Source organism: Musca domestica, unplaced genomic scaffold (genome assembly GCF_030504385.1).
Source record: "Musca domestica strain aabys unplaced genomic scaffold, Musca_domestica.polishedcontigs.V.1.1 6, whole genome shotgun sequence".
Classification (NCBI taxonomy): domain Eukaryota; kingdom Metazoa; phylum Arthropoda; class Insecta; order Diptera; family Muscidae; genus Musca; species Musca domestica.
In genome coordinates, this window is record NW_026712363.1 from 12,968,858 (window position 1) to 12,996,714 (window position 27,857).

Below are 27,857 nucleotides of genomic sequence, written 5' to 3' on the forward strand. Positions count from 1 at the left end.
CAAAAATATGTATACAAAATAATAAAAATGCATAACAACATATAGCAAAAATGTGTATACAAAGGACACACAACTTAAAATTATTTAAAATAATTTGAATGTATAAAAAGTAAAAGCAATTTCATTCACATACAGAAAATTTAACAAATTATTTATTTCCTTATAAGGAAGCCAAATAAACTGAAATTATAAAACAAGTTAATGAAAACAATGTAAAAGAAACCAAATCCCAAAACAAAATAAAGAATTCATGAAGAAGTTAAAGCAGAAAAAATCCATAACCATCATTTCAAAGCAGAAAAAACCAAACCAAATCAAATGCAGTAGGGGGAACGACAGTATTGTGGATTTTGCGATGATCTACAAAATCTCTAATTTACACTCACCTCCTCAGAGGCATTGGCATAGGATGAGCGTTCCTTTTCCTTGTCCCTCAGTTGAGCTTTTAAGTTTTCGATTTCCTTTAAGAACTCATCCCGTTCTTGTTCACGTTCGATGGCTTGCTCCTCGAGGAATTGTCGCGTTGCCTTCAATTGTTTGTCTGCAGTATCAATCTGGAGTGGAGTTTTGCGAAGTTGGAAGTTTTTGATTTTTAAATTGTTTTTATGATTTTATATTACACTTATTTTAAGACTATACTATAATAACTATTGCTCCAAAATACAAATAAAAAATAACAATATTTTTAGCTATTTTTTAAAATTAATGTAAATATTATTTTAAAAATTGTAATCAACATTTTAAATAAGTTTTTACAAAATAGAAATTGAAGTTTGTATATCAGAATCAATCCTTAAAAATTAAAAAAAAAACGTTCCTACCAAACTTGATGATATTTCAATGAAATTTTGAATCATATTTTTAGATAAGGGCTTGTGGATTATATAAACATTCCCTTCGCCGGTATAAAATCATGATATTGGTAGCGATCAGCAAATTTTGCAAAGTTGTAAGTATGTTTTATTTTGACAAAAATTATTATCTGTATTACAGAATAATATGAGGAATACTTCAATGGAGGAAAACTCCAGACTTAATCAATCACCTGATTTGAATCTTAAACAATAACAAAACTAAAGTCAACTTTTGATATTTACAGCATACTTTTGGCCTCAGGCTCGTGAATTCTTCAAAGAAACATTGAAGCCAATTTTTAGAACTTATCTTGGGGACTTCAAAGCATACTTTCAGATACAGGCTGTTGGGTTTTATAAAGCTAAACGTATAGGTCTCTATGGGCAGGTTGGGATTTTATGGTAAAGGCGAATAGTAAAGAAGTGAGCATGGATATAACAAACTCCTACCAAATAGCTTTGGAAGCACTAAGGCGAAAACTAGCCATGATAGACCAGAATTTCATAGAAGTTTAGAAATTTACTTTGGATGCTAGCAGATTTTAAAAGACATTCCGAATTTACGTTACCCTTACATAAAAGAGAAGTTGCATTTCAACCACCGAATAGAGTTGAAGGTAATAAGGTTGCCATGTTCATTCCCGCAATGCTGTTTTTACACAATGAACAAAACTGAACAAAATGAACAGAAAAAGCAAGAGTCTCCAGAATAAGAACGGAAAACGTGCAGTACGGCAAAATATACGTGTCAAAATCCCACAACATTTGACTTATTACGGGAATGATTTTCGTAGTGCGTTTAACTTCGAAGAAGGAGGATTTGTTCAAGGAATGTAAAAACCGAAGCACGTATTTTCTGGTTGTAAAGACGTAGATAAAACATCACAACCTTTGATGCAACGTCAACCCCTTACTGAGAGGTGGATGAATTGTTATTCTAAAATTTTGTTGACGACAATCATCTTTTTCCGTTCCATAATTGCAACCTATTGCATCTTTACCTATACTCTATCGTTATTTCACTAAATTTTTTATAAAACATTGAGTTCGGCCGTGCCGATTTTTTAATTCCCTCAACTATTGGCTAAAGAAAACATTTGTATGTGAGGTACCTGAATTCGGTAAGACCGTTTGGATAATCTATTAAACTTTTTATGCTGCTGCGTTATATGGGGCCAGACGGGGACCTCTATAGACAATTTTATACTTCAAGGATTGTCATCTGCCACATCTTCTTAAATACCAAGAAGATCAGGTAATCGGATTTAGACAAATCCGTGGAAAAATGCGGCAAAAATCATCAAAATACCGAATATCGGAAGGTACTGTTATATGGGAACTATACCAAAACCTATACATACAATGTTTCGCCACACGAGCTAGAACCCATTATGCCAAGTTTTAGAAAAGTCCGGGAAAAAATGAAAAAATGCCGAATTTTGTAACAGATCGCAAAGAAAATTGTATCTGACAATCGAAATATCGGATGAATATATATTCGAAAAGAACACTTTTTTATATAATTTTCCAATGACGCACAGCCGAACTATCATCAGCAATTCCAAAAATGGTAACCCAAGCTGTTCATTTAAAAATGTAGGCTGTTACTTTAAAGTTTAAACTTAACATAAATTTCACTGGGACACACTTTAAAATTTTCAAAATTATTGAAGATTAAGATTTAACTGTAATTATATGTCAGATTTTTAAATTTTACTTTTTTTTTAATTTTACTTATAAATGTTGAAAGGCAAGAAAATGTCTAGATGGGTTGTAAGTAAAATAAAATATTAGACCGGGTTTTAAACTTTTACCGCTCTTAAGACCAACTTAAACATCTGACGCTTATTTACAGCTCATCGATTTAGTTTTAAACATTAACAATCAATTTTTAAATCTTAACACTAAAAAAGTTGGATCACAAATTATTTTAATATTTAATCACAATATCAATTGGGCATGCTGTTGTTGTTTTTTTTCTACTGTTTTGCTAAAATCTATTTACAATTTTTTTCTACAACTTTTTATTTAATGCATAATACAATTGTATATAATTTGTAACTCACCTGTGATTGCAAATCTTCACGATCTTTTTTACTGCATTCCACAACTTTATCGCCTTCACGGCAAAAATCTTCAATCATTTGCAATAGCTGAGATGTAGAATCGTTGTTTGTTTGCTTTTGCGTTGGGGTCGAAAGGATGTTCCGTGCTTTTTCCTGTAACTGGGCAAAGCCGGAAGAAGAGTGGTCAGAACCCGAGAGCCTCTGAGGTGATTTGACCAACGACGAACCCAAACCATAGCCTTCATTATATTCCACATTGTTGATGGAAGAGAGTTGCGACAATTGATCTCTTAAGTGTTGCAACTCTTGACCCAAATCTGAGTTCCTTGATATGGTGTGATCAAGTTCTTGCTGCAGCATCAGGCGATCATTTTCCGATTTAATTAGACGATTTTTCAATTCCGTCAATTGGAAATGTAGCTCGGCAGCATTGACACCTCCCGCGGTGGAGTTGGAAGTATTATCCAAATACAAACGACTTAGATCGGGAGGCAGAGAAATCAGATTTTGCGTCTGCCCAATCAACGAGGAACGATGCGTAGACAATTGTTGTTCATTCAAGGAGTTGCCGCGAATAAATCTACGATTTTGTTGCAACTTCAAGCCATCTTCCTGTTCGCTGTCGTTTTTCTCCCTTTCACTTGAATAGGAATCTTTGCGTCCGCTACTTTCATTGTGTTTCTTAACCAAATCCTCCGAGAGATGCAGCAGATAAGAGGCCTCGGAACGTAAACATTCCAGACAATCTTTCAAATCGAAATCTTCCGATACATCATTATTCTTTTGGGTGATGTATTCAATGAGACTTGGATCCTCCACAACTTCCATTAAATTATGAACATCGGGTATGAGACGCATGCGGGTTGTATTTAGGGTTTCATTTAGCAGCGTAGTATTTAGGGTAAAATCTTCCAGATTATGTTCTTCCAGCGTACGATTACATGTCAAAAGACGCTGCACTTCATCCATTAGGGTTTCGGTTAATTCATTTTCACAGTTTGCCAGGCATTTCAGAAGCTCAGCCAAAACCTGACGGAAGGCATTGGATAGCTCACGCAAATTATCACGTTCACTCAGAAGCTTATCAAAATCGCGAATAGAATCAAACGTTGAGTGACGTTTGTTCTTGCGATTTAATTGTTTTTCATAGTCTAATTTTAGGCGCGACATCTGAAAATTAAAGAAAAGAAAAAAAAATAAATGGCAATTCCAATTACGGGCAAAGTGAGAGATATAATTGAGTCTCTCTCTGTCTCTGTCTCGCTTCGCTTACCTCTTCAGCATGTTTAATTTGCAATTGGGCAATTTCTAATTGACTTTTAGCTGTAAATTTCTCACGCAATAAAATCAATTCCTTTGGCCAATGTTGATCATCCGTTGTTGTTTCTGATAATAAGGTCTGGAATGGAACAAAAAAAACCCAAAATTAGTAAACATTTCAATGCAAAGAAAATTTAAAAAAAAAAAAAACTTTTCTAAAGGAAATAAACTTTTTTCTGGATGAAATGGAAAAAACGCAACTTTTATAAATATTTACAAAAATCATGAGGGCATTAAATTATTTCTTGGCACACAGATAGCTTACAATCGGGTTCCCTTCCCTCATTTTCGTATATAAATTAAAACGATATGAAAGCAAAAAAATTAATTTCTTCAAAGGGATGTGAAGGCATTGTTGCATTTAGGGGGAATGCTAACACATTTCATTGCAATAGCTGTCCAGCGCCAACGCGCCATTGCATGTCGGAAATGCTGTGATTTTGATGGACGTAAACAAAAAGAAGTAATGCATGAGAAAAAAAATATACAAAATAATAAGAAGAAGTTGTCAAAAAAAAAGTTCTGGCGCTTTTTAGTGGTGCATGTGTGTGTGTTTTTTTGTCGAGAAGTTCATGTTTTTTGTGGATTCCAAAACATATGAGTGGCATATGTTGGAATTTTTTTTTTAATTTTTAGAAGCAATATCTTCCTATCTCCCCCTATAAGAAATAGGTCAAAATTGTGCAATGTTTTTTTTTATGGCAAAGCAAATAAGTCAGAACCCCCAAATATTTTTTCATAGGAGTGTACGGGTTAATAAGAAAGCTCGCAGATCACAATTTCCCACAACGTAAGAAATGCTCTATTTTTTATGGAAAAGATAAAACCCGGAACAGCGAAAGTAGGAAATGACACCCAACAAAACATAACATTGATGATAATACTCTCAACCCCTCACTATTTTTAAATATAAATTTTTGAAGCACTAAATCCAGCCTCTTTATTGTTTTATTGAATTTCTAATCACTTAATTAAAAGCATCGCTTTCTGACTGCTGTGTTAAAGACCTAATATAAAACGGGTGGCGCCCAACAGGAGGCTATGATGTGTTTTTTTTTTTTTCAACATTATTTTTAATAAGTCTCGACATTTGCTGATTTCGTTTTAGATCAGGTTCTGTTTTATCTGTTATGAACTGAAATTTAAAATGGCACCCAACACCAGGTATTGGTAATAGCTTAAAAATTTTATTTGTTTTAAATTTTAACATAATTCACAATTGATTCTAGATTAAATGTGCAACATTCAAGTGAAATGGCGCCCAACGTGGGGCCCATTTCGTAGAAGCCAATTAGGAAAAATGGAACCCAAAATAGGCAATGGTAAGTTAATAATTCACAACTGCTTCCTTTCTGATCGCAAAATAAATACTTGGATTGAAAAAGAAACCCTATATTATTTATAACAAGTAAGCAAAGGCTACAGTCGAGCGGGGCCGACCGTTGAATACCCTACAATAAACGATACAGTTTATATAGGCGAGATACTCGAAAGAATTCCACAAGATATTGTGACAAATAATAAAAGAAAACCATCAGGTTTCGTTCTCTAATTTTCGAATAATAGTAACTTAAACTAATTTGCTCATTTCCAATTTATTGGTAGATGTTGCACTTAAATGGTCTTCCTAGATCTGGAACCAATATTTCCCAAAGACCTTTAATCTCTCAGAAGTGGCAAAAGATTAACATTTATTATTGGGTTTTGACTGAAACGCATCTATATGAGATACATACTCTTCAACGAAATCAGCGTTAACGAAATAGTCAGAAGTGCGTCGTTCCTGTATTTGTGAATTCTCCAAAAAGTCACTGGAATGGACATTTTCGTATTTTGTCTACAAAAGTTGGCAAACTCCTTCACACATTGAATATTTTTGGATGGCCATCCAAAACTGCTTGGCTTTTGCAATGTCCGGTAATCCCCATTCAAATGTGCGTGAGGATCGGGCGATAATTACGACCTGCTGACAATTTTGCAGTTTTTTGGTCCATTTCAACCCCTAAATATAGGGCGATCATCTCCAAAAAGAGTAGGCTTCTATTCTGACCCTCATCTTATCCCCATGCAAAATTTCGTAAGGATCGGGCCATAAATGCGATCTGTATATGATATCCTGATATCCTAACTACTTAGTTTTGTTAGCTGTAGAAATATTACCAAATGTTTAATTCAAAATGAAAATATGCCAAAAATATGACAAAATTGAAAAAATATGAGAAAATGTTACAAAATCAATATTTTCATCTTTAGAGAGATATTTTTATGCGTTTTTTTAGACGTTTTTTCTTTCCTGCCAAGAGGCCATTCTGACTTAATGAGAACTGTCGAAATCAGTTCAACCGTTCTCGACATATAAGAGATCTTTCAAGCATATCCTCTTTGATAGACATATATATCGTACTTATTTTGCTATATATCCGATTTGTTGGATGTTAACATCAATGTAAAGATCAGAAGTTACCTCGTCATGGCTTTGTGATTTCGCCGGGATTTAAAATATTCGCGGTTTAATGAAAAATTTTGAATTTTTTCAACACAAAAAATATGGTCTATTTTACCCGCTAAATATTATCCGATGACCACCCAAATTGGAAGGCTTCTTCCCCGCCCTAAACTCGAGCTACATGCGAAATTCCGCGTCGATTGGTCTATAATTGCGACCTGTATAGCTACTGCAAAATCCGACATTTTTTCAGTATTTGGTCCATTTCAACCCCTAAACATTTGGCGATCATCTCCAAAAGAAATAGGGTTCTATTCTAACATTAACCCCACCTACATTTTAAATTTCGTGAAGATCGGGCCATAATTGCGACCTGTAGAGTGATTACAAATTAACATGGACAGACGGACAGACGGACGGACGGACATACATAGCTAGATCAACTCAGCTCGGCGAGCTAGGAAGATCCATATATACTTTCCTATATGGGAAACCAATATTTCGAGGTATTACATAAATTCTCGCCCAATCAAACTTATAATACCCCCAACACATAGTGTTGTAGGGTATAAAAATCCGGCTTGAAAGCAATGCTACGTTTTTTCCATACCATGCGAAAAGTTTGTTGCGGTTTTTGAAGATTTCTACAACATGAGCAAAATTGAAAATAACGTCCTACGCATTCACAATTTCTTGAAGAGCTTACTTGTACGATTCAGACAGTAATTTTAAAATTCACGATTTACTTTTTTTCAAGAGATGAAGGTGCTACCTTAAAGCAAACCAGTAAGGAAAAGTTAAAAGTCGGGTGTAGTAGAGCTTCCGTAACAAAAGAATTTATTTGAAGTAGATCATACCACCTATTAACATTTGGCTTTAGAGCAGTAATGGCTTGTTTTCAGAGGGTACTTATATACAAGGAGAGATGAAAAAAACTGCAACCAACTTCAGACTGCTGTCTTTTCTAAGCCACTCGTCCGACAGCTGTTAAAATTATTCCAGCGACAGCTCATTATATTGTTTACAAGGGTACAAAAGCATTTTGGGAAGAATTTTTTCGGAAAAAAAATTATTCGTGATGGAATTCAAGCGTGATAGTGTGATTTCTTTATATTTAGCAGAAAACCACAAGTAGTTAGCGTTAGAACACTCCACTATTTAAATGTGAATAAATCTTTTGTGTCTCGTACCATCGCTCGTTACCGCGATATTGGTAGCGTAGCCCGACGTCAAGGAAGTGGACGGAAGAAAACAGCAACATCGGCAGATTCGCAATATTCCATTCGGCAAATATTGAAAAATGAGCTGGGGGTATAGCCTTTGAAATTCCGAAAAGTGCAAGAACTTACACCGCAACAGAGAGAAAATAGACTCAAAAGAGCTAAAGAGTTGCTTCGCTTGGCCGAAAGTGGTGAACTGCCGAAGTTGGTTTTCTCCGATGAGAAAACATTCGTTGTCCAGCAGTTTGTAAACAAACAAAATAATCGTGTTTACTTGCCAAAGAGGTCAGCTGAAAATGTTGGCCACCAGAACTCAAGCGCCGGCCATGGTGATGTTGTGGACCGAAATAATAACCGATGGTCGCTCTTCGCTCGTATTAATCGACAGTGGCATCAGAATAAATGCCGAATATTATCGCGAAAATATTCTGGAGGGTGTATTAAAGCCTTGGGGACGCAAACATTTTGGCCGCAGACCTTGGACATTCCAACAGGTCTCAGCACCATCGCACTCAGCACGCGCCACCCAAGAATGGTTACAAAATGAGGTTCCTCGCATCATTTCCAGCGCACAATGGCCACCAAAATCTCCGGATACCAATCCGTTGGACTATTTGTGACTGGAGTATTTTGGAAAGCAAGGTTGGCACTAAAAAATGTCAAAGTGTCGATCACCTCAAGCAAGCGCTTCGCCGGGAATGGGTCAAAATACCGCAGAGCAACATTCGGCAACGTGTGACGGTTTCATTGAAGGCCATAATTGGTGCCAAAGGTGACCAATTCGAACAAACCTAAACTTATTCTAAAATTTGATGCCGTTTCCGACAGTTTTTGCTTTCATTCCCTGTCTAGCCATATGGCTGAGGGTATAAAAATGGCACCCAAAGTAGAGTAGATTGGGATTTGGAAATTACGAAAACGAGTTCTTTTTCGAATACCTATCACAGAATGCCCGGGAAAGCCTATAGTAATTTAAGATATCCATTATTGACATCAATTTCCTTGGGATATTCGCAATATTCTCCCTGTTTATTTTCCAAATGCAATCAAAATTTCCCGAATTTGTCGAGTTCACCAATCTCAGTTAAGAATCATTTTATTTTTTTTTTTTTTAACAAGAACAAATCGATATTAACTTCAAAAAAAGGTCTCCGAATTTCTTTTAAAATAATCTACTCGAAAATCACTTATATTTTTATAAATTAAATTAAAAGAGGCGCCCAATGTGGCGTTTTGCTCGCTATTAAGATATGCCCTTTATCAAAAATGCATTTTGATAACAGACATTAGTACTTAAAATAAATGAATGAACGATCTTTCCCTCCATTTCCATTTCATTGTTCTGCAGCCACTTAGTGGCCTCGCTAATGAAATGTTTGGCTATTGTTTTTCTTTCATCGTAAAACTGTGAATGAAAATTGAAAAACAAAAGCCAACAATTTTTTGATAATCTCTTTTTCCAGATGCCAGGGTCAAGTTTATATTGTGGGTGTAAGGCAAAAGCAAATGAGTTTACATGGCCATGTATTTTTTGGATACATACAATTGGGTGGGGGAAAACGAAATAAAAAAAATACACAAAGGAATTGTATTTTTTATTTTTGTGTTTTCCTCTTTGTGTCCAATAAATTTAAAAATCTTCCAAATAAAACGGTCAATTTGAAAACAATCAATTTGTGTGATAGTATTAATTTGAATTGATTTCAGGAGTTGGGGCTCCACATTTTAAAGAAAGTTTAAGCGGCAAATGCTCACACATTTCCTTGGCCAATTAACGGTCCCTAACATTTGGTGTTAGGAAAACGAGGACGGTTTCTGGCTTCTTTCAAATAAATCAAATTCAATTAAAACAAATTTCTTGTGGCTGGAGAACAATATTCGAACAAGTGTTCTTAGAACAGTTGTTTAGATTAGAACTTCCCTAAAGTGGCCGTTTAGTTTGTTAAGTTGAGAATAATAACTTTAAATGGCAACTGACAAACGAACAACTTGCAACGGCTTCGAAGAATAAACACTTTTATGTTGAGGCAGCATGTTATCTATTCTACTTTGCATCTCTTCGATCTCGGCAAACAAATGCCACAGCGTTTAATTAAGAATTATGCTGATTGATGACCCACAAAACTCCAGCATTTTATTTGAAATGTTCTGCGGATGGTGGTGATGATCTGGGAAACAAAAAGTCGCCAGAGTTTTTGTTTTGTTGTTATTAGAGTTGTCGTCGGCCATACACACATAAATACATACATTCTATGTTTACACTTTCCTCAAATGAATTTGTACATCACCATTTAGATTTCGGTGGGTGTAAGCAAATACAAGACAGACATCAGTTGTTTGTCTGGAATGTGTTATTTGGTTGATTTGTTTTTTTTTTTTTTTTTTTTTTGTAGAACTTCTTATCCCATCGTCTACTTATTTGTCTGCATCTGGTAATTGACAGATTATTTGTAGTAAAGTGTCAAACAAAAGTCAACTTCAATGAAATTGTCTTCACACGTGTGTGAGTGTGTCTGTGTGCGTGTTCTATTTTCGTTAACTCGTCCATTTCCTCTTAGAACTCAATTTCCTGTCTGGAAAGGATTTAAGTGGAGTTTGCGGAGATGTTTAGTGGGAAATTTTAATTAAAAATAGAATTCAGTACAAATGGCGCCCAATGTGGGGGATGTAAGGAAACTGAAATATGATAGCTGTGAGATCGACATACCATGACAATGTGACAAAAGATATTGTTTTGACACAGGATTAATATAGGGCGATATATAATTGGAAATACAAATCAGGAATGAAATAGGAGACAAGGTTCGAAACTAATTCCCAGTCATATCATAAAATCTTATATATTTTTACAAAATAATTATTCAAAAATAAAAAAAAATTAAAATTAAAAATAAAATAAAAAACTAAAAACTAAACAAAAAATATAAAAATAATACAAACAAGTGAAAAACTTTAAGTTCGGCTGGCCCGAACTTTTAATACTCTCCACCATTGGGTAAAGAAAAGAGTTTTCTATAAAAGTATCTGAATTCAAACGTGTTCCACTATAAACTAAAAATACCAGTAAGACCGTTTGGATAATGCTGTTGAACTTTTCAAAAAAAAAAGTGTGAGGCCGTTATATGAGGCCCATATCAAAACAGGAACCTGTATAGACAAACTTATATCCTAAGGATTGTCATCTATCAAATCCAATTTTGAAACAATTTCGTGGGCATATGTGATTATCAAAATATCGAATATCAGTGGGTATCGTTATATGTGTGCTATAGGAAAACGTGAACCTAAATATTCAATGTTCTGCCACCGGAGCTACAACCCTTTATGAACAACAAATATCAATTTTTGGACAAATCCGTGAAAAACGTGGCGAAAATCATAAATCATAAAATACAGCTACAACCCATTATGACCCACAAATACCAATTCTTGGACAAATCCGTTGAAAAACGTGGCAAAAGTCATCTAAATACAGAATATCGGGAGGTACCGTTATATGGCGGGTATACAAAAACGTAGACCTATACATACAATGATTCGCCACCGGACCTAGAACCCATTATGACCTACAAATAACAATTCTTAGACAAATCCGTGGAAAATGTGGCAAAAATCATCAAAATGCTGAATTTCGGGAGGTCCCGTTATACGGCGGCTATACCAAAATGTAGGCCGATATATCTTATTTCCAATACCAAACATCCTAGACACAATACAAATTGTTCTGCCAAATTTTGAAACTACATCAAATAATGTGGGCTGCATCGTGAATTCAACATACAGACGGACATCGTTAAATCGACATAACATTTATGCTGATCATGAATCTATGTACTTCATGAGATCTAAGACGAATATTTAGGGTTATTATAAACGGAAAAATAAAGTTAATATACCCTCCTTTTCAAGGTGGAGGGTATAAAAATCACTAGCAGCTACGACTTCCGGTCTCTTTCATCATTAATATTTTGAATTATTCAATGGACTTCCACTCAAAATCTATCATCCATCGTGACAAAGTTTGACATATTATAAAGAAAAACGAAGGCAGGATTCTGGCATTCCTTAATATGCCATGCCTTTAGAATGGCACCCAATGCGTGTGGATTTTATTTTCAATTGCACATTATTCTTTAATTAATGGAATGCTCCTGTCTTTATTTCCTTTCAAAATTCATTTTCAGTTTAAATAAGAGTGGCGCCCAATTGGCGAACTGCAATCTTAATTGAATTGAAAGCTCCCGTCATCTAATATGTATTTAATTATCTTACGTTAGAAAAGTGTAGAATGGCGCCCAACGTTGGGTTTTGGTATTTATTGTTATAGGTTTTCAGGAGAATTATTTTCCACACCATATAGTACTGCCCATAAGAGTAATGTGACGACGAATGATTCGTCAATTTTTGGGAGCAACGTAAACGGAATTGCTTTATCCAGATTCTTATGTTCCGAGCATCGGAACAGGGATTTCACAGTTTGTCGTAATCTTATTCACCATAGGTCAGTAGAAAAGTAATCGTGGATCCCTCTATCTAATACAGACCTATCTTGTTTGAGCTAGAAGCGACTCATACATGAAATCTAGGGGTGGGATGGTCCACAGAAGTAAAGGTGTTTAAGCCATTAAATATTTGTATCTACCATATAAGCTTAACATTAGTCCGCCTCTAAAAGTTCTCACTCTTGAGGATTTCAATCGCTCCATGACATGGACATTGAATGAGGACACATTAACGGGATATATCCATAGTGACCCCACGACTGATAAAAGACGTAATCTGATAGCCTGTTATTTCTTTGGATTCTGACTTCTTAAACTATGAATGACTTGATTCACCAATAGTAAATTAAACCGGGGAAAGACCTTCGTGATCTAAATACAGGGCAAAAAAAAGACAGGATTGACTCCATCCTAATCCACATTAAGTACCAAGCTAAACCCTGTTAAATAAACCTCAAAATGGAATCCTATACAATGCCTCATACATTTTTGAACTTGGAATTAAAAGCAGTACCTGACAAATGGAAAAAACATAGAATATTGAGTTGCTGCAACAACCACTATGAATGGATGATAAAAACCATCCCGAAAATTGATTTAGGTTTATAAGTTCTGACAGAATCTCGACTAAAAACATTGAATACATTTTGAAAACCTCCAAAAATGTAGAAGTAACTATAAAACGGGCATTTTGAATACGTATGCGTAGTTATATTTCTGGTTGTATTATAAAGAAGCAAAAATGGCGACCAACGTGGGATTTATTTACTATTACAACAGGTTTTCTGTTTAAAAAATATATTTTCCCATGGCGCCCAAAGTGGGTCTTTACTGATTTCCTTTCTATTTGTAATTGTCCCCTTCCAAGTATGTTTTATTGTCCATCATCTCCATCAAGCTACCCCCAACCAGCCGCAGATAATCGCTATTGCAAAGTTATAGTTTTTTTTTTTTAATGTTGTGTTGGTTTTCCCAAGAAGAAGGAGCTATTATCACCACGTTTAATAATTAAGTAGACAACTGCTGCTGCTGCTGCTGCACATCTACCACACAAAGCTCGCTGAATTAAGTTTCGAATACAGAGTTCAATTTATAATCATTAAAAATACTATTGCTTATCAGCGCACAACAAGAAATGCAACAACAACAGTACTCTGGCTGTGGAAAGCATTTGATCTCAAATGACATTAAACGCATCATTGTTAATTTTAAAACGGCCAAGCTAATGATAAGCAAATACAAAAACGCTATGCAAGAAATTGCATCGTCTCTAGTTTTTTATACATGGCATAAACAATTATCAAAAGATTAAGCAATTGTATGGTTTATTTCCTTTTGTTTTCTTCTTTAATATGGCTGAAATTTTCCATTTTTCTTCCAACATCAAAGAAGTTGAGACAACTTGTTCAACATGGCATACATAAAGTTTCCAAACTGCATGTATTCCTTTTTTTGTGTAGATTCTAATAAGTGTAGAAAAATAAAAACTAATTGCCCACTTCATGTTTTGGCTATGCTATTCGAAAATTGCGCCAAAAGTACTTAAAATAAAATTTTCGAAATTTATGTTGTGTGTAAATTTTCCATATCTGTCCGCCCGTTCTTCTTCCTCTTCTCTGCATTAACACTGCATTTCTTTAAAAATAGAACTTCCAAAAATACGCCGCAGTTTCTTTTTCGAAGCAGTGTAATAGGGTGGCTTCGAAACAAGAGAATTTTAAAAATAAATTGTTGAGAGCCTCCAATGAATTTAGGAAAACATCATGAATGCGATGTTGGAATGAAATTCAAGAGAAGCTCCCTCATTTTTTATTGTGCGCAATCCGGAATAGGTTTTGAACGAACAAGATTCAACTACTTTTACTTTTTTCGCAACTTTTTGCTAGAAAAACGTTCTTGTTTGTACAAAAAAAAAACTAGACCCAAACCCAGAATACAAAATTCATATTACATTTTAGGATGGCGCCCAACGCTTTTGGATGCTAAGTAGGTTTCTATATCTGGTATTGAATGACTTAAAGCACGTGGCAAATCCAATAAAATCTAACTTCAGAGAATCAAGAATTTCAAAATACAGATACTACTTGAAATTGGGGGAGAAATCTTGAAAATTTGGAAGTTTTGTTATATGGAGTCGTACCTAGAGGTGGGTCAAATAGCCTTTTTTCAACACCAAACAACATAGGGGAAATATTAATGACAGTGTAAGAATTTAAAGCTCTATCACTATTGTGATATCAAAATAGGACAGACTCCGATAGCCGAATATAGAATTGTATCATGTCTGAAAAAAGGCATCCTACGTAGGGTTTGTTTTTATACCCTCCACCATACCTAGTATGGAGGGTATATTAAGTTCGTCATTCCGTTTGTAACTCATCGAAGTAATAATTTTAGAACCAACAAAGTATATATATTCTTTCGCCCTGTCCGTCCGTCTGTTGTAATCACACTAGAGTCAAAACGAATAAAGGTGGGAAGCTAAAATTTTACACCGATCCACAGGCAGATCAAGTTTGAAGATGAGCTATATCGAGCTATTGGAAGATGAGCATTAATTTTACCTTTCACTCTAAAATGAAATGTGTAATTAACGTGGGCGCCGTACTAAATGTCCCTGAGTGTTATAAGGAATTCATAAGAGCAATTTTCTCCAATTATATATTTGTCGTACCTCCCAAAAATACAAATATTTCAACATCATCATAAAAATCGAAATAGATTTAATTATGTTTCAATGAACAAGTAAATAATAAAATCCATCTGAAGTAAAATTAGATAAAAAAAAACGTTAGTTAGGATGTGCGAAAAATTGACAAATGTGCATTGAATCATTTTGATCCTTCTTATGGCAAGAGTTTTCAATTTTAATTTTTAATATAGCCTTTGCTTAATTTTTATGCATATCGATACTTCAAAATTTCACAACCTATAGAATGCTATAGATTCTTACGTATTTCTATAAATGCGAGTTTACTTTGGGCGCCATCCATTCATACACTTTTATACCATCTGTATTCCCAGCAATGTTCATTGATTATTATATTTTTGGACTAAATGTTGAGCGCCAACCTAATGTAGACATAAATATTTTGCAAATTCAAATTTCCTTGCCTACGGTCTATATTTGCGTAATTTCCAATTTCCAACAAATGCTCATTCACATCGAAGTGTACAGTTGCATCAAATGTATTTTTAAATTAAAATTTTTGGTCGATATTTTAAAAATAAGCACTTTGGTAATTTCTAATGCAAGATATATTTTATTACAAGAGTATAATTTAAGGAAGCGAAATCAGCAAAATACAACAAAGAGTGCTACATTTAAAAATATAATACATCCTGTAATTTGGCTCTGAAAACATTCCTATAAAATCAAGTTTTGAGAAATTTGAAGATGAGCATTAATATCGGTCCATGTTTTATAATAGTTCAGATAAAATAATCCCTTCCAAATAGAATATAGAAAGTCTGTATGTGTGTCTGCCCGTTGTAGTCACGCTATCTTTCGAACGAATTGAGGAAGAAGGATAAAATTTTGATAAAAAATCGTAAAGGGACCATCTCCGTCAACTTTTTCGTATAACCCCATATAAAATTACCTCCCGATATTCACTATTTGGACGATTTAAGCCATATTTTCAACTGAAATGTTTTAAAGTTCGCTATTTAGAGTCCTTAACGGGTTCTACCTCTTGTAGAAAATCGTTGTCTACATAGATACACGATTATAGCCCCATGTAACGGCTACTCATGATATTCGGTATTCTGATAATTTAATGCATATTTTGTAACTGAATTCTTTGAAATTCGGATTTTTATATGGTTCATGTTTCCCCATAGTCCCCATATTTCTTTACCTCCCGATATTCGGTATTCTGATGATTTTAGATCCGCTCGTTTAAAGTTCGGTATATTGAGTTTGCAATGGCTTCTGTCTTAGGTTCAGTATTTCTCATATCACCCATAGAGCGGTACCTCCCAATATTTGGTACTTTAGAGATTTTAGCCACATTTTTAGCAGAAAATTTTAAAATTTGGTATTTAAAACCACTGTAGCAGGAAACTGGTACCATCGACTTCACTGGCAAAAATTGAAGTGGACCCAATATTCAATACCCATACCTTCATTTTTGAAGGCTTTCTATACTTCATAGTTGAGGGTATTAAAAGTTCGTCTCTCGTTTTTACCTCTTCATATTTGAATATTTTCAATGGAATTGACTATATTTATTGAAAATTATGGGGAAATTAGTTGTCTTAAAAACGGTAACATTTGCGGATTGGATCACATTTAATTTTTAAGATCAGTAGAAAAAAAAATACCTTTAAAATACCCATAATTGAGGGGCTAACAACTGATTCAAAATCTCGATGTACATTGCGAGAATTCAAATTCTACTTCGGCTAGGTACCGACATTGGAAATTTTCATCCTATAAAAACCCTAACTGTCAATTCGTTTTGTAATTGTGTCGGAATCCTTTGAAATATCCAATTCTAGGAGGTACTGCAAGGTGAGGGTATTTAAAATAGTAGACCAATACTAAAAATATTCAGACCTTTTTTTGTTGTTGCAAAATGGTCAGGCTTTATCCCTTTGTTGTTGTTTTTATAAAAACAAGGTTTGTTTATTAGTAGAGAACGATGGTAATGTATACCAGGGGGTAAGGCAGGGAATACCTAGGTTTCGGAAAGAGCCACCAATCCTCATCAGTTCCCTTGTTTTTTGTCTGGGATATTCTCCCCAGAAGTTATATTAAAAATAACTTCTATGACAAAAAACATTTTTTACCCAAGTGACGAGATCGTAAGCTCAATAGAAGAAGAACCAAAGAATTAAATAAAACTAAAATTCTTTTGGAAAGTCTTCTCAATCTTACAACCGCACTTATAATCATTTACATCTTTTTCCACTTGTTATGCTTTCGTTCAACCTGAACGAAGTAGCATAACCATGTAAGTTGGGAGAATATCCTCTGAAATAGGCCTTTTGAGAAATTGGAAATGCCAGATTGAACCTAATTGGATTGGAAAATGCGTTTGAAACGCACAAAATACTTCCAATCGGAGGGTATATGGTCTCTGTAGTGGACCCACAACATTTTTGCTGCAGGAGAACCTACTTTCTTATGACTGTAAATGCAATATTACAGCTGATTGGAATTTGGGGCTGAAACCATCAAAATGCCGACAATTTTGAGATATCGTTAGTATATCCTCAGCCATAAGGCTAGAGAGGGCATATATCATTTGATGCGGTCAAAAGATGTCTAGTCGAAAAAACGGTTTTAGACCCTAGGTCTCTTTGGACAAAATCCGTTTCAGAATATTTGGAGTCGATCTAGCGATGTCCGTCCGTCCATCCATCCGTCTGTATGTCTTGCTGGCTGGTGCGCCCCATAACACTCGAAGAGAATATCCGATTTGGTCCAAACTTGGTACATCGTAATATTTTTGTCAAACTTAGATCGAGTTCGGAGATGGGCAATATCAGTCCACTCCTTCTGGTACCTCCCCCAGAAAAGGTCGAAATTTTCAAAAAATATATTTTTTGCACAGAAAGAGAAACGATAATCCGATTTTGCTCCAACTTTGCAAATCCAAATATTGGCGTCAAATTGTGAAAATTTTGAATAATTACAACTCTCATAAAATGTGATGTAAGAGTCCGATTAAGTTCAAATTTCATATATCTCAATATTTACATTAACCCAAGGTCTGGTGTTAAGATGGAATATATCGGTCCACTCCTTCTGGTACCTCCCCCACAAATGGTCAAAATTTTCAAAAATATATTTTTTCACAGAAAGAAAAACGATAGTCCAATTTTGCTCCAACTTTACAAATCCTAATATATGCGTCAGTGCTAGGTCTGGTGCGGAAATGGACAATATCGGTCCACTCTATAAAGTAGTCCGCCCACAATAAGTCAAAGTTTTGAATAATTACAACTCTTCTAAAATGTAATGTAGGAGTCCAATTGTCTTCAAATTTCACACATCCCAATAATTTTATTAGTCCAAGGTCTGGTGTTAAGATGGAGTATATCGGTGCACTCCTTCTGGTGCCTCCCCCACAAAATATCAAAATCACACATCCTACTATTTCTATGAAACCAAGAAATAAGCATCTAACTCTCTTCAAATTTCACACATACAAACATTTTTGCTAACACAAGATTTGTTGTGAAGATGCTATATATCTGCAAACACCTTCTGGTACCTCACCCACAAAGGGACACAATTATCAATACTTTTATCTATCGTAATTTGAGAAACAACTCAGCGATTCTTTACAACTTGCTATATCTAAATATATGTCTCCCAACCAGAATGAATATGGAATTTATTATTTCTCATAAATTGGATATAAATGTTCGATTTTCTTATATTTATTTATAATAATATTTATATCATATTCATTTAGGTCCGATTCGAAATGGACAATGTTAACACATTCCTTCAAAACCCACTCCATAGAGGGTAAAGAGTTTGAAAATTCATAACAGAAGTCAAAATATTTTAAAATATCGAACATTGGCTGATGGTATACATCTGTCGGCAAAACCGACCGATACTTTCTTACTTGTTATTGAGGGTTGCTCAAAATCAGCAAAAAATATCACTTTCCAATCACATTTCTCTTTGCTTATTTAAATCAAGAAAAGAAAACTGTATTAAATTATAATTTGTACAAATATTTTTTATCAATTTGCTTTATAAATTATTTGGCAAGCATTCATGTTTAAAAACAATTCAATGGAATCGTAAAATATAAAAAATACTGAATTTTAATTTTCTCTTAAATTATCTCTTTTTTCGGCTCATGTTCTAGAACACGGTTTTGAGCAGGGCTGCTCAAAATAAACGGATTGAATATTTTCTCAACTGAGAACGCAAAATGTCCAACTATTCCTGATTTGTTTACGAATTTAGCCTTAACCTTTAAAGTACTGGAAATCAGAGGGTACCGCAGTATAATAGATAATGATTCAACGTAAAAGTAGGACAATTTTAATGTCGAACATCCTTGGAGTAATATCAATGCTTGGGCAAATTTTCAGAGTCCTATCTTTAATATAATGGAGCTTTTAAAGGTATATTCTGGGCCACCTACGAATAGTTCTATGTGTTTTAAAATGTTTTTACTACCCTTCTTATGAAGGACGGTAAAATGTAGGTCATTTTTACAAAAAAAAAAAAATAAATAAATAAAGGAAAAAACTATTAAAAAAAGAAAATCGGAAAAATAAAGAAAAAACTCACTCTATATGTTGAATCATGTATCCACAGTAAAAATATTGATGACTTTCTATATATATATATATAAATATTTTTGCACTTTTGTGAATCACTTAAGTATTTCTTTCAATCTTTTTTTCACATTTGCTTTTTCGACGACAACAGAAAAATTTTTTCAAAATTATTTTGTTTGGGTTTATTTTGACACAATTTGTTATTATTTTTCTTGTTTTTTTATTATTTCCACATTGATTGTTAACGATTCTTTTATATGTATATATTCAAATTTTGAATAAGAAACCGTTACAATTTAATTGAAACCACATTTAGGCACGATAGACAAGGCGACGCGTCGATGCTTTTACTACCCATACACACACTTTAATTGAATTTTTGTTGTCTGTCGTACACATTTAAATTGACAATTCTTTTCAAAATATACAATCTCTTTATTGTTGTTATTATCTTTGGCGGGGTGGTTTTTCTTATAAGAAATGAATATTCCATATAAAATTCTCACACACGCACGTTTTTTTCTGTTCTTTTATTTTTAGAATTTTCAATTCCGAGCGCTTCAGTGTTGACGCTTTGAAGGTTTCCGTTGAACTGTTTGAATATTGTTTCGAAAATAAACATCAATTGGAAGGAAAATAAATATTTGTATCTCACAGATACTCTCAATGAGTGTGTGTACTAAATGGTGTACTAAAAGGAGATCAACAGGCAAACAATGGAGAGATGTTGCCAAGAAGCATACCTAGTTTTAGTTAGGTAAAGATTAACGGCTACCACTTTGTTTATGATATTTGTTGCCATGTTGTTGTCATTAGATGTGATCTTTTGAGAGAAGCATAAAATGAGAAAACAAGAGAGAGAGGTAGGGAGAGTAGAGTCGCGTATTTTAAATGCAGGTACTTATGGTTAATGAACTTCAATTAATGTAGTCAACAACATGTTGGGGACAGATTATGTTGTTGCTGCTTTGATTTAGAAGCTACCACCAGTGCCACCGTAAAAACAAATCTAATGAAACTGTCGCCCCCAGGGATGCTGGAAAAGTTTACCATAGATTTGAACTTTCTGGTAAACACAATTCCACAGATAATTCTCCCTTCATGTGGCTATTTAATTGTGTGCGAGTGTGTGTTTGAACAATTTAATCTGTTAATATTTATTAATTCAAAATGTTAAATAAATTGTAGGGGATTTATTCTGGTCATTGACAAATTATGAATTTATTAATGGAACTACTCTCAGTACATCAAATAGGTGCAGCAGACTATGGAAATGTCCATATGCTGAAAATCTTGACATGTTCGAGGTCTACCAAATTTAGCAACATTAACCAATGAGTAATTCGTATATCCTCTATTCATATGACGATGACGATGGCAAAAATAATGTGTTCGAGATTATGTGGATCTAAATCAGGGCCGACCAGCTATGGATGTAGATTAGGTGATGAGGTTTTCTACAATTCAAACCCGTACGTCTCGAATACTCGAATGACAAGCGTAACAAGTAGATATGTTTGGACCAAACTTTAACTTACGGCCAAAATATCAAAACCCTTAAAATTTGGAGGTTCCGTTGTATGGGCGCATATATTGAACATTTTTTGAAAGGAGTTGGTTTGATTGAAAAAATGAGGAATTGCAATAAAGCTATATTTTAAATATCAAACGTACTAGGTGTAGAATCAAACACTGTGCATAATTTTAAAGCACTCTCTTTAATAGTGCGAGCTCTGTCTTGATTTAAACAGACGGGCAGAGAGACGGACAAAAAACGAATTACAATTTTATGCTAATCACAAATTAAAGAATTTATCGGGGTCTCCGATGAATATGTAAAGGAGTCTTAATGGAATGATAAAGTTTAAATATCCTCTATCTTTTGGTGTAGGATATAACAAAAAGAACAAATGTTTCTATTTCGGTTGGAATGGCGATGTAGAGATATCCTCTCGTCTATGGGAATCACTGTAGCTGTCGAACGGAATAAAGTATTTTTATAAAGTTTCATAAATGGATTTGAAATTTATAGTCGTTTTGGTAATGGACTATACATATCAATTTTTGGTAGAGCTTCCATATAACGGTACAACCCGATTAAGGGTACTTTGAGGATTTTAGAATATTTTTTAGAATTTGCTGCAAATCAACAGTATGAACTTTAAATGAGCTGATCATATGCAAAGAACTATCCATATATGTTAAAATTTTAGGCTAGACCCCATGTGACAATACTTCCCAGTAATCGTTATTTTGATGACTATAGTCGAATTTTCAACGTTTTTTTTTCTTTGGTATTTTTTATTGCAGGCTTCTAATAACATTTACGGTTGTATACTGGATTTCGGCATCTATATTTTTTTTTAAAGTGTAATCAAATGGTAGAAGATATTGAAAAATTGGCTCCCAAGCACATGCATTTTTTCAGGACTCAGTGTGGTCGACTCTAAATCACCTTCCATTGAAGAACTGTAGAAGGCAGAAGACGTGTAGAAAATATCTTACCTATTAAAGGCCTAAAATAGGTTTTTTTGTTTGTAATTTATGGACTCGACGCTGAGCAGATCTTCCTGAAAATTTCCAAGTATACTACAACATCGCCTGAAGGTAACATAGGCTATATAAATTTTTGAAATTCCACTTGGAACTGGAGATATAGCATCAGCATCGGAGGTACCTCCCAAAAATTTAGACTTTATATGCACATATCTATTGATCGATTACGGATAGAGTCTCCAAATTTGGAATGCGTAATGAAATTTGAAACAAAAATTAATATGCCAAATTAAATTGAAATCGGTTCAGATTTGGATATAGCTCCCATAAAACTCCGAAATAACACTTTTAGACACTAAGTCTCTTTGGACCAAATGCGTTTCAGAACATTTGGAGTCGATCTAGGGGTGTCCGTCCGTTTGTCTGTCTGTCTGGTGCGCACGATAACTCTCGAAGTGAGTATCCGATTTGGTCCAAGCTTGATACATCGTAATATTATTATTAAACTTATATTGAAATCGGAGATGGGCAATATAGCTCGACTCCTTCCCCCACAAAAGGTTAACATTTTCATAGAAAATAATTTTCGTATATAACAAGAGGGGATCATCCAATTTTCTTTGAATTTTGCAAATCCCAATATTTGTACCAGTGCTATGTACTGACAATTGACAATATCGACCCACTCTATCACATAACTCCCACACAAAGGGTCAAAATTTTGAAAAATTATAACATTTATAAAATAATAAATAAACATCTGATTCTCTTCAAATTTTACACACTTCAATATTTCTACTAACACAAGACCCGGTGTGAAGAAGGAATATATCGGTCCACTTCTTCTGGTACCTCCCCACAAAACGTCAAAATTTTGAAAATCCATGAAGCTCATAAAACGCCAAATTATCATACGATTCCATTCAGATGTGGTACATCTTAGTATTTCCATCAACACAAGATCTGTTATTGATATGGAAAGGTCGGACAATTTCTTTTGGTAGCTCCCCACATAGGGTTCAATATTTTGAAAAACAAAACACTCAAGAAGCGAAACAAGCATCCAACTTTCTTTAAATTTCACACACACACATTTTTGCTAACACAAGATCTGTTGTGAAGATGATATACAAGGTGAGATGAAAAACTGCAACCAACTTCAGACTGCTGTCATTTTTAAGCCACTCGTCCGACAGCTGTTAAAATTATTCCAGTGACAGCTCATTATATTGTTTACAAGCGTACAAAAGCATTTCGGTGAGAATTTTCCAATCACAAGTGGCTATCGTTTATGCATTTAAATGTGCATAAATCGTTTGTATCTCATACCATCGCTCGTTACCGTGATACTGGTAACGTAGCACGACATCAAGGAAGTGGACGGAAGAAAACAGCAACATCAGCAGAAAAAGGTTCGAAAAGTAAAGAAGCAACTTGATCGAAACCCGCATCGCAGTGACCGAAAATGGCTCGTGAGCTGAACATATCGCAATATTCCATTGGAAATTGAGCTCGGGGTAAAGCCATTGAAATTCCAAAAAGTGAAAGAACTTATACCGTAACAGAAAGAAAACAAACTCAAGAGAGCTAAAGAGTTGCTTGGCATGGCCGAAAGTGGTGAACTGCCGAATTTGGTTTCTCACCTTCGGTTGGCCACCAGAACTCAAGCGCCGGTCATGGTGATGGTGTAGGCCACCAAAACAGCCGATGGTCGCTCTCCGCTCGTATTAATTGACCATGGCTTTAGAATAAATGCCGAATATTATCACGAAAATATTCTGTAGAGTGTATTAAAGCCTTTGGAGCGCGAACATTTTGGCCGCAGACCTTGGACATTCCAACAGGACTCAGACGCGCCATCAAAGAATGGTTACAAAAGGAGGTTCCTCGATTCATTTCCAGCACACTATGGAAACCAAAATCTCCGGATACCAAATATGTAATATCATACCTTAAAAGACGCATTGCAAAGAATTATGTATCCACCATGCCTCATCTCATAATACTTGTACGTGAGATCACATAGAGATTGCTCTTTCAAATTTTACGAAAATTGATTCAGATCAATATATATTCATAAATAATCTATCAGATTTTACATTTAAACCACACCAAACCCGTAATACACCTTCAGAAATAGAGAGAAATTAAATGTTGGATGCTTTCCTCGTTTTGGAGTAGAATTTGCTCGAATTTGAAAAGAATCTACTCTGAGCAAGTACTCTTTGAGGTTTTATCATCTATCGGCCCTTTCAATATTCTGCTTCATCTGCTTTCCCCATCTTGGCATTTGTACACGATTTTAACCCTGTTTGGCACTAGTTATTAGTGCCAAAATGTACGTAATGAACCCATAATTAGGTAATGAGATTTTTTGCTAGGCACTATAACTTTCACTACATAAATTCCTATTGCTTATGGTGCGTTTTATTCTCCTCCCCCTAATTCGCATCTACAATCGATTCGTTTAGATGCTATCGGAACAGCCGGACATGACTAAATCTTCCAATTTTAAATAATTTATTGCAAACTATAAATAATAAATTTTAAAGAATTTTTCCATACTTGACCTTCAATCACATAATATATATTCATTTCTATGACACCAGCTAATTTGAATTTTATTTCTGTAAACTAAAAAAAATGTTTCGACCACCAATTCACAAAAAAAAAAATCCAAATAGTTTGGTGTCTCCATCCACACATTTTTTCGCTAATCTGTCTGCCTGCCTGCCGCCGTAATGTTGTCAACCTTTTCGGAAATGATATTGAACTTTTCCAATTCATTGTTATTCTTTTCCACATAGAAAATCCATGGCATTCAACATAAACGGAATTTTCAAATGATTTTTCACATTTCCATTCCAAAAATAAATGTTTTATTTTTTCCTCTGAATTTTGTCAACGAAAGTGGTTTGGGCCTTTGGATGATCGAACATTTTAGATGATTTTCGTATTAGAATTTGAAATGGTTTTATGTTGGAAATTCTGAAAAAACAACAGCCCCAAAGAAAATAGCCAAGGTACTGTATTCGAAAAGCACGTGTCTGGGGAAAATTGGAGGGAAACGCGCTCACACCCAGTTCTCTCAAACATTATTCAGCAGCATCCCATTTAAGTGCATATGGATGCCACGAGATGTTGTGCGGTACGGGGCGCCTGTTGTCAATTGTTTGATTTTATTTTTTTAGTTAAAATGTTGCTGTAAAACATCGGACCGCCGTATCTTTGGTTGTTGTTTGTTGTAGATTTAGGAAAATTCACATAAAAAGAGCGGAACATTTGTGAAATGAAAAGTGTGAAACGTGCCTCCTAACGTCGAACGAATTCGTTGTCATCGAAAGAACATTGGGTCAATCAATGTGTGCGTAATGTTTTCTTCTTTGGCCGGCGTCTCTCTTCCCCTGTTTGACAGTGAAAACGTGGTGTTCGTTGACATCATCACAATTTTCTATGCTAATGACATTTCTGTGTTTTGGTTCCATTTCGATTTTTTTCAAATTCAATTTTCTTAGAAGAAAAACAGGATGAAAATTTACATCACAGTTTTCTGACAGTTTTGACTAATAACTGAAATTTTCGCAAAAGCAATTTTTTAAAATTGTCTTAATTTCATAATACTATATTCACGATTTTGAAATGCTGTTTGTTTCAGCAATCAATCAATGGATGTTCATGTTTATGGTCCAAAATAGGCTAGACCAGATTAACGGTGTCTAAAAAAGTTGTTTTGGTATTGGTGCGGCTCTTTTGTTGTTGGTACAAAACAATGAACGATCGGTGGACACACTTTGATTATATAGTAACTATTTTGTAAGTAGTTGTCATTATTTCATAACTTGCGAGGCAGTGAGAACTCATTGCCAATTACAAAGGTGTGCCTACATACAGCGTGAGATGAAATAACTGCAACCAACTTCAGACTGCTGTCATTTTTAAGCCGACAGTTGTTAAAATTATACCAGCGTCCGACAGCTGTTAAAATTATACCAGCGACAGCTCATTATATCGTTTACAAGCGTACATTTTGGTGAGAATTCTCCAGATGGAATGCAAGTGTTATAGTGTGATTTCTTTATATTTTTCTGGAGAACCACAATTGGTTATCGTTAGAGCATTCCAGCATTTAAATGTGAATAAATCTTTTGTGTCTCGTACTATCACTCGTTACCGTGATACTGTTAGCGTAGCTCGACGTCAAAGAAGAGAACGGAAGAAAACACCAACATCGGCAGAAATGGTTCGCAGTGGCCGAAAATGGCTCGTGAGCTGAACATATCGCAATATACCATTCGGCGAATATTGAAAAATGAGCTCGGGGTAAAGTTATTGAAATCCCAAAAAGTGCAAAAACTTACACCGCAACAGAAAGAAAATAGACTCAAAAGAGCTAAAGAGTTGCTTCACTTGGCCGAAAGTGGTAAGTTGCCGAATTTAGTTTTCTCCGATGAGAAAACATTCGTTGTCCAGCAGTTTGTAAACAAACAAAATTATCGTGTTTACTTGCCAAAGAGGTCAGCTGAAAATATGCACCTTCGGTGGTGACATTGTGGGCAGTCATAAAAGCCGATGGTCGCTCTCCGCTCGTATTAATCGACCGAGGCATCAGAATAAATGCCGAATATTATCGCGTAAATTTTCCGGAGGGTGTCTTAAAGCCTTGGGCACGCAAACATTTTGGCCGCAGATCTTGGACATTCCAACAGGACTCAGCACCATCGCACTCAGCACGCGCCACTCAAAAATGGTTACAAAATGATGTTTCTCGCGTCATTTCCAGCACATTATGGTCACCAAAATCTCCGGATATCAATCCGTTGGACTTTTGTGTCTGGAGTATTTTGGAATGCAAGTTTGGCACTAAAAAATACCGAAGTGTCGACCACCTCAAACAAGCACTTCGCCAGGAATGGGCCAAAATACCGCGGAGCAACATTCGGACAGCGTGTGACGGTTTTATTGGCCGTTTGAAGGTCATAATTTGTGCCATAGTTGAACAATTCGAACAAATATAAAATTTTTCAATAAAATTTAAAAAAAAATGTTGCAGTTTTTTATCTCACTCTGTAACCACTTCCTAAAAATCGAAATGACTCTCACGTTAAAAAAAAAAACTCAATTTATCCAACAAAAACATACATGTACTTGCATAGAATTCCGCCATACAGTAATGACACACCAATGCCTGGTAATGCCATACAGGTAATGCAAATATATGGTGTTCACAGTTTGTTGTTCTACACAAGCGTATACTTTTTAATTAATATGTATGTCATTGCCAGACTTCAAAAGACAGATTTGCTATATCGGTATCATTATTAAAATATCATGCTGTTCATGTTTACGTGAATAAACATGTTTACAAATTTCTCTGCAGTATGTCGACCACAAGCTCCTGTAATCCTTTTGTTATTGCAATATTTCAGGTAGGAGATTGCCTAATAAACATAATTTTCAAACATGTTTGTGCAGGAAATTTTAAGCCTTGACTATTTCACTACCTGTAGGTAATGCGATGTTTTTACGAATCTTTTATAAAAGAAAATATAAACCACATCCAATAAAACAACCCAACCACTTTAACTATTTACTATTTTCATCTGACTCCTAAAGAAGTAGCAGTATCATAAATTTCCCTTTCTTATGCGCATTTTGATCGATTTCGGTCTATTTATCGAAAGGGGGAAAAATGCTTC

The 27,857-nt window shown here is 34.8% G+C and overlaps 1 protein-coding gene across 8 annotated transcripts in view; it reads right to left on the reverse strand.

The window, feature by feature from the left end:
- Nucleotides 1-27,857, reverse strand: part of LOC101887637 (pericentrin) — a 103,315-nt gene that overhangs the window by 28,429 nt on the left and 47,029 nt on the right. For 5 of the 8 annotated variants that reach the window (XM_059129233.1, XM_059129234.1, XM_059129232.1 and 2 more), the window contains 3 exons: nucleotides 4,194-4,319; nucleotides 2,921-4,090; nucleotides 387-554 (listed from right to left, as the gene is read on the reverse strand). In XM_059129233.1, the coding sequence (XP_058985216.1) occupies nucleotides 387-554; nucleotides 2,921-4,090; nucleotides 4,194-4,319 (1,464 nt within the window). The remainder of the gene's footprint in view (nucleotides 1-386; nucleotides 555-2,920; nucleotides 4,091-4,193; nucleotides 4,320-27,857) is intronic. The other 3 variants (XM_059129236.1, XM_059129239.1, XM_059129240.1) reach the window with 1 other exon arrangement.